Below are 13,370 nucleotides of genomic sequence, written 5' to 3'. Positions count from 1 at the left end.
CATGGTCTTTGTGATATGAGTTTATACAAAAATTGCATGTGTTCATATTATCGGTCATTCCCATTTAATAGAGGCCTATGGGTAGCATTTCCTTGGTTGTATCCACACCTTCTATTCAGGATTGAAAACGTGTTGAACAATTTGTCTCTCTCTTCCACATTGCTTTTTGTTTCTGGTGTAGCATTCGTAGTGCCACGGCAGATACCGTAATGAATTAATGAATATGTGGGCAACAATGATAAATCATATTAATCTATCTTTGAAGTTCAGTTTTTAGAGCACTAGGTGAGTAGTACAGATATTTTTATGATTCCCTTAACTATATCCATCTACCCTAAAATGAAAAAAGGAAAAAATTGGTGAAAAAGGTTTACTTCTTATTGAGAAAGAATGCATAATGTTAAAAATACTCTCAAGTAAATAGTTTCTTTTTTCTAGCCAACTCTAAAACTTGATAAAAGAGAATGTAAGTCAAGGAAAACTGGGTACTAAAATTATGAAATAGCTTTGGACCATAAAGTTTGATTAGGAATTACTCCTGTCAGCCTTGAGAAAACAATGCTGATAACATAAATGTGGTTTTAGAAAGAAGATAGTGGTAGCAGAGCTGTGCCAACATCCACAGATTCTATATTTATAAACCTGCCAGACTCCCGGCCCCTGTCTAGAAATCCAGGTGATAGATGGAATGTCCTCCAGTGGAAAAGTCTGAAAAAGACAAGTTATATAGACTAATTTCAAATGATATGATCAGTTGCACTGTTATGTATCAACTCATAGATGTATAAAATAAATGTCATAAAAATGTGTGCTTAAGGATCTCAAGAATGTTAAGAAAAATCTGAGTATTGTTTTAAACACTAATAAAATATGCATTGATGGCAATGAAACGGGAAAAAAACTCACAAGGTATTCCTGTGATTTTTATGAAAGGGAGAAAAACATTTAAGCTAAAGGCAGTAAAAAAATATTCAAAAGCATTAGTGATGTATAAATGGAACATGAGAAAGCAAAGGCACAAAGGGGAAGAATAATCATATCTTCAGAGGAGAGATCCAAGAGGCTGACTGATTCGATACTTTCCTTTCTGGGCTTTCTGAAACATACACAGAATATTAGAAAAGTTGTATGGCACAGCCCCATCTTGATACTGCTTCCTTCTCCCAAGGGAGCGACAGACATTCTCACTTGGAATGGAGAAGTACATTCTACCTGTCAGTATTGTTCAGTCTAGGAAGTCCTTTAAAAATATGAAGACAATGCAGAATTAACAGTTGAGGAAAATGCACAGCTTTAAAGAGAGTCTATACTAAGAAATGGTAAGTCTAACCTCTGAGGATAGATAATTCTCTGAGGAGAATTTATGTTTAACTAATACGTTGTTATGTTTGACTGATATCCTTAGAGAGATTCAAGTATATATTGCAAACAGGCTGTTTAGTACACTGGTTAAAAACACCAGCTGTATAACTAGGCTGCCTGCATTTGAAACCTGGTTTTACCACTTGCTAGTTCTTTGAGTCTCAATATGCCTCAGTTTCCTTATCCATAAAGTAGGGATAATAATTTTACCTAATTTGTAAGGTTGTCTTGAGAATTAATTGAATTATTGAAAAATACTTAGAGCAGCACCAGGTACATAGTAACCATTTAATAAACATTTTTATTAAAATTGTTATTCTTTATGTTTGTCATAACTTACTGTATTTTTTGCTCTGTCCATACAAATTGGCTGCTGTGAAAAAGAACCAATTGTAAATCTTGAAAATTAAGGAGATGATTGCTGAAATAAACTCAATTAGTAGGCCAAACACAGGTGAAGATCAAAATAGTGAGTTGGGTAATCAAACCAAGGGATTTTCCTTGAACACAGTGTCCAGTGAAAGGAAATGAAAAGGGTGAGAGGCCAGATCCAGAAGTTTTAACATCCAATAGAAGTTCTAGGCAGAAAGTTTGAGAGAATGAAAAGGAGAAAAAATATATTTACTTAAATAATGGAAGGAATATTCCCAATGTTAAAGAAAGACTCATATTGGAAGAGTGTACCAACTGCTGAGCGGAATTAATGAAAAGTTCCATACCTGTGCTCATACTGGTGAAATTCCATAAAATCAAGGATGAAGAAAATCATTAAAGTTTCCAGAGGAAAAAATTAGGTTATCTATACAAATTAGATTGATATCAGACTTCTTATTAGCCATATTAGATGATAGAAGACTGTGGAAAAATAGCTTTGAAATTCTGAGGGGAAAATAATTTGGAATCTCAAGTTCTGTTTTTAGCCAAACTACCCTGCAAAATTGAGAACAAATACATTTCAAGAATGCAAAGACGCCAACATTTTTTGAAAGAAATCCCTTCAGTAGGACTAACAGAATGACATAGGATACAAGAAACAGCGATAAGCAAAGAAGCCAGAAACTTAGAGTCGTCTAAATAATTAAAAATGGTCCTGTGAAACATAAGGAATGTGTTAGTAATAATAGCAATTTTGGGGAACTATTGGATGATTTCTACAAATCTGAGAAGAGGGACAGGAGGAAAGCATACTTTTTTGTTTGGAAAGATTATTATTTAACTCAGTGTTGATAGAATTATATAAGTTTAAATGTTTGTCAAAAATGGAAAGGTGAAAAAATTTTAAGGATGACCGTTAATAGAATGAAATAGGGTATACAATTTCCAAACTACTAGGGGTTGGCAAACTGTTTCTGTAAAGGGCTGGATAGTAAATATTTGATATTACGGGCAATGCTGTCTCTTTTGCATCCATTCCACTCTGTCACTGCCGCACAGAAGCAGCCATAGACAATAGACAAAACAAATGGGTACGACTGAGTTCCAGTCAAACTCTGTTTATAAACACTGAAATTTGAATTTCATATAATTTTTAAGTATCACAAAATATTCTTAATTTGTGGGCCATACACAGACAGACAGTGGGCTGGATTTGGTCGATCGTTTGCTGACCTCTGCATTAGAGAACAAAGGAAGGGGGCAAAGAAAACTTAATTTCAACTAAAGACAGAAAGAGAAGGGAGAGAAGTGGAGAAAGGTGGGCAAGAAATCATAAAGAAGTATAACAAATAGGAAACATGAAGGTGTCAGTAAAAGAAGAAACAGTTCCCCTAATAAATGTGAATGGAGTAACTTTTCTAGTAAAGATTGATTCTCAGGTTGGGTATATCTTAAGTGATACTAGGGTACTAAATCATGGTATATCTATGTTATAGAACAGTGCTTCTTAAAGTCAGCAAACTGTTACTGGTCCACCATGAGATAAGTACAGAAGTAGAGTAGTTGGAAACTTTTATAGTATTGTGACATTGTCATAACTTCCAAATGTGTGATCATTTTTCTGGTAATTCATTTTATTGTATTTTACAAAACTATCAGTCAGTAATGGTATGGAAATTAAAAACAAAACTGGTTTGAGAAGCAGTATTAGAAAATAACGGTGCAGGTATTAAAATATTGAATTAGATCCAAATGTATAGATATGTTAAATGAAAAAAGCAAATCACAGAGCAGTATAAAAGGTATGATTCAATGTGTTTTTTAAAAACAAAATATGTAATGAATTTTTTAAATGTGGAACAATTCACATCAAATTGTTATCCGTGATTACAAAAAAGAGATTGTGATTGGTGGGATAAGTCTGAAGGATGTCATAATAAAGGATTATTTCATGTTTTAGTCTATATTCTTATTGTTTGACATTTTTTTACAGCAATGTGTTTTCATTTATTGTGTAATGCTTTTTATTTTATTTTTTTTAAACAATTTTTTTTTTTTTTTTGTGAGGAAGATCAGCCCTGAGCTAACATCCATGCCAATCCACCTCTTTTTGCTGAGGAAGACCAGGCCTAAGCTAACATCCATTGCCAATCCTCCTCCTTTTTCTCCCTAAAGCCCCAGTAGATAGTTATATGTCATAGTTGCACATCCTTCTAGTTGCTGTATGTGGGACGCTGCTTCAGCATGGCCGGACAAGCGGTGCATTGGTGCACACCCGGGATCCGAACCCGGGCCGCCAGTAGCGCAGTGCGCGCACTTAACCTCTAAGCCACCGGGCTGGCCCCAGTGTAATGCTTTTTAAGTATTTTATTATTTAAATTAATGATCTCTTGGTCTTTTCAGTAGTTGTCAGTAATTCAGTAGCTGGTACTTGTCAATTTAATATCCATATGGAAAACAAGGACCTTTAACCTCTACCTCACACAATATACAAAAATTGATTTGAGATCATAAACCAAAATATGAAAGTTAAAACAATAAAGCTTCTAGAAGAATACATGGAATAATATCTTCATGACTTTGGAGTAGGCAAAGATTTCTTCAACAGGACACAGAAAGCACCAAAAACAATGGAAAAGATTTATAAATTGGGCTTCATTAATATTAGATGTTAGTTTCATAACAAGAAACCATTCAAGGAGAGAAAATGCAAGCTACGGATTGAGAGAAGATATTTGGTATATATGTGAAACCTAGAATTATTTATATTTTCTGTGTGTGTTTATCTGATGGACTTGGTATCTTACAACTTAATAAAAAAAGACAATGCAATTAAAAAAACAGGCAAAAAAAAAGTTTGAAGAGGGACTTCACAAAGAAGATAGCCAGATGGCCAACTTGGTATACGAAAAAGTTCTCAACATCATTAGTTACAAGGAAAATGCAGATTAAAACTACTGTACCTGGATCAGAATGGCTGCAGATAGAGCAATTAGAACTCGCATACATAGCTGATGGGAGTGTCAATTGGTACAATCACTTTGAAAAATGTGCTGTCTACTGACGCTGGACATATATAAATTCTATGATGCAGTAGCTCCACTCCTGAGTATTAACTCAACAGAATTGACTACTTATGTTCAACAAAAGACAGGTACAAGAATATCTGATTGAACTTTATTCCTAATAGCCAAGAAATCTCTCCATCAGGAGTATAAATAAGTTGTGGTATATTCATATAATTTACTACTACACAGCGTGCAAAGAAGGAAATATTGCTACATTCAGCAACATGGATGAATCTCATTGGTACGTTATTGAGCAAGAGGAGCCAGAGGCAAACGAATACCTAGTGTGGAATTTCATCCATTTGATTTATGGTGACAGAAGTCAGATTAATGGTTTCTTTGGGGGATATTGACTGGGAGGAGGACATATGGGAGCATTCTGGGATGCTGGGAAGGTTCAATACCTTAATCTGGATGGTGGCCATACAGATATATGTAACAATTCATTAAGGTCTACACCTACACACTTAATATCTGCATACTTTACTCTAAGTTATACCTCAATAAAAATGTTAACAAAAAACCGAACTCATTCTTTACCTCTGATTTGAAATTCTGTCATTGTCATATACCAAATTCTTAACATATTAAAGGGCCTTTTTGTAGGTCTTGCATTCTTTTTCATTTGTCTAATTTTGTACATGTACTGTTCTGATTTAATCATTGTTGCTTCATAATACATTTAGTGTTTAATCACGTGAGTCTTTTCTACTTATGTCTTCTATTCCAAAACTATCTTGGATATTCTCACCTCTTTATTATTACAGATAATCTTTAGAATCAAATAGCCAAATTCTCACATACCTTCATGCTATTGGAATTTTGATTGTAAGTACATGAAACTGATAAATTATAAATTAGGAGGTCATTGGCATCTGGGTTGAGTTCAGAAGCAGTGTGTGTCTCACCACTTCCTCTCAGTTGTGTATTTGTCTTCATGTGGCTCCTGCAGGTTGTTTATTTTTATTTTTGCACATTATTGTTTTGCTATCCTGAACAGGTACTTTTTTTCTTATATTTTTATGTTCCTTGATATTATTGTAACTTGTTAATCAGAATAATGATAATAGCTATTATTTATTGAACATTCTATGCTAAATAATCTTATTTACTTCTTTCAATAACCCCTATCAGGTAAATACTATTACAACATTATGCTCATTTTTACATTTGGGGTCAATGAGGGACAAAGGCTTAAGGTTGAACAGCTGGTTTGTAGTGGAGCTATGATTCTAACCCAGACAATCTCACTCCAGAGCTACACTGCCTACAAATACTGCATGGTGGGCCTAGGTATCCTTGGGTGAAGGAATAGAGATGTGTGAAAGGGGGCAAGTATGGGATCAAGTCTAGTATTGATGGATATGACTAACAATACAGTGAGTGAGTAGTAATCAGATGCAAATAAGCAAGACCCATACTAAAGTGGAATTTTTGGAATATGTTTGTTTATATTTGTAGAATACAGTATTTTAGTTTGGACTTATTCAAACCAAATAAAGTCCTACAGTTTTTTTAATCATTAACAAATGATTCAATGATAATTTTATATATTCTCAGGGTGCTACTTTATTTACCAAATGAGAATAGCTATTGTTTTAGTTGTATTCTTTGTTTGCAAGGAACTACCACTCACATCCCCTGTAGCTGAAACAGTAAAGTGTGTTGTGAAGATGCACGTGGCGGTAAGGGAGGTGGACTCGCATGGATGTCCAAGAGTTGGATCCGTAGACTGGTGGGCACTTGTGGACACTAAAGCTGACTTTTGTTCTGGATCGAATCAGTTTTAGGCACCTCAGCAGCAAGAGTTTTTAGATCTTCACTACAGTATGCTATCTTTATCTTGCCTCAGCTGCCATTGTCTCTATTATTTGCTTTTTTGTCCATCCATTTGCTTTTTTTTTTTTTTTTTTTGTGAGGAGATCAGCCCTGAGCTAACATCCGCCAATCCTCCTCCTTTTTTGCTGAGGAAGACGGCCCTGGGCTAACATCGGTGCCCATCTTCCTCCACTTTATATGGGACGCCGCCACAGCATGGCTTACCAAGCAGTGCGTCGGGGCGCGGTGCGCGCCCGGGATCCGAACCAGCGAACCCCGGGCCGCCACAGCAGAGCGCGCGCACCTAACCACTTGCGCCACCGGGCCGGCCCCCCCATCCATTTGCTTTTATGCTGCCGATTTGTTTTCTCCATGGTCCCACGTAAAATTTCTGAGAGAGAACATTTGGCTGGCCAAGATAGTTACTCTGTTTGGGCCAAGCTTTTCATGCTTCATAACTGTTGAACAGACTGTGGATTGGCTGCCTTAAGTCAGTATCTGCCACAGTAGTTCTGGTCATTTCTGGCCAGGGAAAGATGGCTGGTTGTGTAAAATATGGCTCGTCTAGGGCTCCCTCTTCAGCAGCAAGGTTGATTTGTCCTAGAGAAAGGGCATGTGATCAGTGTATACTCTGATCAATGTGTTTATAGCCAGTGCCCCTTTTTCCTTTTAAATAAAATCTAAAGAACTGGCTAGCATTGAAAATAGCCGTTGAATTTAGAGATTGAGTAGTACAGAAAGGGGAATATTAAAGAGAACGCTGGCATACATGACTTGAGAACAGTCCTTTGCTCACTGCTTTGTAAGCCTGACAGCCAACATATAGTTTTATCTCTCTTGTCAGTAGCTTGGCTAAAATATCTAGTTAGTTAAGATTGTTAAAATCTTGCATGAGTTACTGATAAATATTAGGGCATTTTTTTTCCCTTGGTATTTAGGTTTGGCTTGAAAAGAGGTTTTTGAGAATTTTGCAAACCTCAGAATTTAGCAAAGTCTTTTAAGAATATTCTCCGGTGTATGTATTATTTAACCCAAGATCAGTGCTGAATTTAAGGTATATGATGAGATACTTATTATGAAAGTAAATAATTTGTAGTAAACCCAAAACCTGAAATATTATACTCAATAATATGTGGATATTGGCAATAAAATTATATATAAATACTTGTTAAATTGATTTTAGGTTGGGCTATGCAGGCTGCTGCCTATATCTTCATTCATAGGAAATGGAAGGATGACAAGAGCCATTTTGAAGACATGATTGATTATTTTTGTGATATCCACGAACCACTTCAACTCCTCATATTCCCGGAAGGGACTGATCTCACAGGTAAGGTAGCCTGGGTTTGGATCACAATTTTAAAACATGAGGGAACTTAGAAATCATCTAGTCTAAACTTCTTATTCCTCAGATGAAGTCACTGAACACCAACAAGATTAATGGCCCCACTCAGTTAATCAACAGCACATCAGAACCCAGAACTCCTGGTTTTCAGCCCATAGAATTATGATGGGTAACCCCAGGAGGTCATTCTTATTCATATTTGCTATCCTGTAGCTTTATATTTTGTCTTAGTATATATTTTAAATATCAGCCTTTTACTTTTATATAAGCCTAGTTGTAAAATCCCCTTCCTGTTCTATATATTCTCTTTCCTCTTCCAAGATACATATTTATCCATTAGACCCTTTTTTCTCAACTTCTTTCTTATAAAGAAAAAGATCCGATAGTAACCAATTTCATTTATTGTTGATTTAAGTTAGTATTTTACCTTTCTCTTGGTATTTTAAAGCCTTATCTCTCATATAAGCAGGAAAGGCTTTGTCTTTTCCCTAAGAAAATTCAGCCATCATTGAGTTGTGGAGGGGACACAGGAGGACATATTTTCTGCCTTCCCAGATATCAAACTACATAGGCCAAGAATGCTGATGGATTTCAAGGAATTCTTTGAAAGATTAAAAACAAAATGCAGTCTTTCATCCTTGCTAAATCAGTGGTTTTCACGTTTTTTTAAACCACAGGTCATTTTTGCAGATTAAAGTCTTCTATTACAGCCTAGGATTTAAGACAGATAGAAGAACTGCTCTGGTTGAATATTGGCAGGGGTGGGGCGGCGAAGACTTGGACAGAAAGCAGTTCTATAGATTCCTTCGACTCAAAAGAGCAAAATTTAAAAACTTGTAATACCCTGGTAACTTCAAGAACGTGCAGCAGAATTTGAGAAGGATCCAGTGGATGAAGGTCTGCTGTACGAGAGAAGACAGACTGAAGCAGAATAGAACTGAAATCTAAAAATCACAAGTAGTATGGAGAGGTGAAACATGAACTTGTCCTCCAGATCCCCCCAAATCCTCAGCACTAGATCAAGAGAACTAAGAACTACTACTGAGAAGGGCAACCCTTGAGCTTAAGAGAGGAGACCACGTAAAATGAACATACTAGTTCACTCTGTGGATATAGTGATTTATGGTACCCAGTACCCAGAAAGAGAGTTCAGGATGAAACATACAAATTACTCAAGTATTTAAGTAAGTGAATGCGTAACTAAGCCATATATTAATAAGGGAAATTAAGGTATTTGGGGAAACATGAACCATTGATACTAAGGAAGAGATCTTTGACTTATCTATTGCAGATGAAACTGAGCTAAATGAACCGTGGCAATTTCTATATACTAGTATTATATATAAAATATTTGCTTACTGTATACATTTGATTTTTATAGTTAAAATTGTAAAAGTAGTTGGATCGAAGAGGGTACTACTGAGGATAATATTGCCTGCATATTGTTTAAGCTTGAAAACATATCATTGTAAGTTATAAGTTGATTGATTCCCAGAGCTAAACTATCATTAGGAAATTATAATGGATGGACAGACCACCATATTTAAACTTTATAATACTTAGAATGTGTGATACCTAAATTTGGGTATTGAAATATCAGCTGTATTAAAGTAGAGAAAGTCATTTACTGAAATGGTAGATTTATATTTGTGAATGCTAAAATGTACACTAAAGAAAGGCAGCATTGGAAGTTATTTAGTAATTAAAAGCTAATGGAAGAAAACTCATGGGTTGGTGCTACTTTGGTACATCAGTGTTAAAATGTTCATACATTAGACCTTCAGAGCCTATAAAGTACATATTTAAAACTTTTTTTGGTCTATGTTTTTTCTCAAGTGTCTTTTTTAGGTGATGAACTTAACATCTAGTTGTATATTTTCAGGGTCCAGAGTACTCATATTACGATGTAGTTGCGTATTTTTTAAATTAAAATGGTATTTACATTTTAAGGCCGACTTGCAAAAGCCAGACTATTTGCAAAATAGAGAAAACAGACTGATCCTGAAGCTTTAAAAAGTTTTTTTTTTTTAAACAGTATTATACAGATAGTTTTTTTGTGTGTGTGAGGAGGATTAGCCCTGAGCTAACATCCGTTGCCAATCCTCCTCTTTTTTGCGGAGGAAGATTGGCCCTGGGCTAACATCTGTACCCATCTTCCTCTACTTTATATGGGACGCTGCCACAGCATGGTTTGACAAGCGGTGCATCGGTCTGCACCCAGGATCGGAACCTGCAAACCCTGGGCCACCAAAGTGGAGCGGGCCACTGCGCTTTACAGGGCCAGTATACAGATAGTTTTGAGTTGGGATAAATGATTTCTTTTTAAAGTAGGCCAGCAAAATACCTTCAATTTTGAAAAAGTATCTGTTAATTCAAAGATGTTTTTAGTTACCATAGTTAACTTTCAAGTTGGGTTTTTAAGCCCAAAGAGAATGTTTCACAATCCTCTTTAAGTTCTGAATCCAGCTTGCTTGCACATTTTCAAATTAATGCATTTAAAATGTAACTTTACATATATTCTATCTTCATGTATTACTGTTGGTTATAACTTTTCTCTTGCTTATGGAAGTAATATGTGTTAATTTGGGGAAATGTAGAAACAGAGAGAGCACAAAAATTACTGTAATCCCACTGCCCATAAATAAACACCATTCTAATTTTTGTCCATTGCTTTTGAGTCATTTGGTCACACACACATACATAAATATATGTACACACACGTAGGCATATATGTATGCATATATACACATAAGTATAATTTTAAACAAAATTGGAAAATTGGAATTACACTTTTGTTTGTACTTAATGTTATATTGTAATCTCTCACGTTGTTTATTCTTTGAAAACGTGTTTTAAAGGTTGGGTAGTTTTATATTATATTTTCCTATTAGTCGGAGTTTGTCGAGAAAAACAGAGCCAACAGATGTATGTATATCTGTGTGCGTATATATATATAGAGAGAGAGAGAGAGAGAGAGGGAAAGAGAGATTTATTTTAAGGAATTGGCTCATATGATTGTGGAGGCTTGGCAAGTCAAAAATCTGCAGAGTAAGTCAGCAGGCTGGAGACCCAGGGAAGAGTTGGCATTTAAGTCCAAAGGCAGACTGCTGGCAAAATTCTTTCTTGCTTGAGGAGGTTAGTCTTTTTCTTTAAGACCTTCAACTGATTGAGTAAGGCCCACCAACATTATGGAGGATAATGTTTGACCAAATATCTGGGTACCATGGCCTAACCAATTTGAAACTTAAAATTAATGATCACAATTGGTATACAATCATGCACCACATAATGATGTTTTGGTCAACAATGGGCCACATATACAACAGTGGTCCCATAAGATTAGTATCATATAGTCTAGGTGTGTAGTAGGCTGTACCATCTAGGTTGGCATAAGTATACTCTGTGATGTTCGCACAATGATGAAATTGCCTAATGATGCATTTCTTAGAACATATCCCCGTCATTAAGCAACACATGACTGTACTATAATTTTGAGTTCTGTTTCCGTGATTTGGTAAGGAAAGCTTTTCTAGGTTTTAACAATTATAATATTCTGTGCAATTAAATAATATACATTTAATAAATATATGAATACCTGGAGCTTTATATACACAACAAAGTCCCTACTTTCATGAAGCTTTCTTTCTATGAGGAAAAACAGATAATACTAATAAGTTAATTAAAATGTCAAGTAGTCATAAACACTGTGCAGAAAAATAAAGGCAGATAAGGAGAGAGAGTGAGTAACAGAAGATGGGGGCATAGGATGCCATTTTGTGGAAGGTGGTTAGAGAAAGCCCTGTGAGTTCCTGTTTAAGTGGAGACTAAATGAACAAAGCAGAGAAGCGTGCAGATACCGGAGTAAAAGGCATTCTGGGGCGAGGGAAGAACAGCTGCACAGAGCCTGAGGTGAGAACATGCCTCGCTGGTCTGAGAACAGCAGCGAGGCCGGGAGTCTCACTGCAGTGGAAGGAGTGCTGGTGGTGGAGGGCTCCAGGGAGGGAGCTGACAGACAGGAGGCTGTGGCCAGAAAGGGAGAGGCTAGTGCCATTACTAATGATCCCAGAGCCTGGGGTGGATAGAGGAAGTAGGATGGAGGGAAAAATCTACATCTCTCATCTCTTTGTGTCTCTGGTTATTTCACCTTCCCACATTGTGACTGTACATTTAGAACTACTTATACTTGTGTTCACATTCTACAACAGCAGAGTTCAGTTTTGTCTTCAGATCCTCAAAGTCTGTGGCAAACTGAAGAGGAGTTAACCGCCCGTCTTTGTAGTGTCCCTGGGAGTCCTCATTCCATGTAAGGGCCTGCCAGCTGTCCATACATATTGTTCTGTAGTCCCATGCCCAGGGTATTCTCCTCAGATGACTGCGAGAGGAGCTCATTACTGTTCCTGTTTAGAGCCTTCACTTTTGACTTGCTGGGCACCTGTAGGTATTGAGTTCTTTGACCCAATTCCTCAATTATAAAATAATGTAACACCTTTTATAGGAGTGTTCTTTGAATATTTTAGTGTTGTGGAATCCATCTGTGGTTTTTTGAGGTTTTGAGGACCCCGTGATCTTAAATTTATTCCGAGGAAAGTTGGGTTTATATATATAGTTTTTTTTTGTTTTTTTTTTTTTTTTGGTGACTTGGAATAGTCTGTAAATTTCAGGATGCAGCTGAAGATTGCAGGTTCTAACATCTGCTGTCATCAGAAGGTATTTTTCATGATCTCCCCCAGCAGTTGAGGCCAAATTTCTGAATACTTTACTTTTTCCAAATATATTTGCTGAATAATGGGTTTGGTTCTTCTTGGAACTTATAAAGTTAGCTCATGGAATGGAAAAAGAAGTTATTGCCAACAATTGGAACATATACTTGACTCTGTAACTATATTCAGCCAAACCATGTTCAGATGTTTGTACATGATGTGCTAATCATGTGCCTGTCTGTTGTGGAATGGTTCTGGTTAGTAACGTTAGCATGCTCTGTGCCTGAGCAGGGCAGATATTTCACTTTGCACTGAAGCCCTAAATTATTGGGTTAAAAAAATGTTGATCTGATTTATTTGGCAAATTGCTAGTTATTTCTTTTGGATATGTAGATCCTTATGTTTTAGTAGTATTTTAATTTTATTTTTTTAGCCTCATATTTTAGTATTTAAGTTTTTATATGTAAGGACTATTTTATGAAAATTTTAGTTTATTAGTATTTTATTCGTATTTCAGTTTTTATTGTACATTGAAAATTTTATGAAATCTCTTAAAGAATTTTAAGGATTTGAATATGAATTTCAGGAAACTGTTATAAAAAATCTATTAATATCTTAGAAAATTTTCAAAATTCTAATAAGTAGGCAACTCTGGGATCTTTGTTAGAGACTAACTACAGTGTTTATATCTTGTCATTTGAC

General features: G+C 35.8%; 1 protein-coding gene across 6 annotated transcripts in view; it reads left to right on the top strand.

The window, feature by feature from the left end:
• Nucleotides 1-13,370, top strand: part of LCLAT1 (lysocardiolipin acyltransferase 1) — a 187,361-nt gene that overhangs the window by 100,631 nt on the left and 73,360 nt on the right. For all 6 annotated transcript variants that reach the window (XM_058551514.1, XM_058551511.1, XM_058551512.1 and 3 more), the window contains one exon: nt 7,807-7,953. In XM_058551514.1, coding sequence (XP_058407497.1) covers nt 7,807-7,953 — 147 coding nt within the window. The remainder of the gene's footprint in view (nt 1-7,806; nt 7,954-13,370) is intronic.

The sequence above is a fragment of the Diceros bicornis genome, chromosome 12 (assembly GCF_020826845.1).
Source record: "Diceros bicornis minor isolate mBicDic1 chromosome 12, mDicBic1.mat.cur, whole genome shotgun sequence".
Lineage (NCBI taxonomy): Eukaryota > Metazoa > Chordata > Mammalia > Perissodactyla > Rhinocerotidae > Diceros > Diceros bicornis.
Note: the sequence above shows the minus strand (reverse complement) of the source record. Positions and strands in the feature narration are given on the sequence as shown.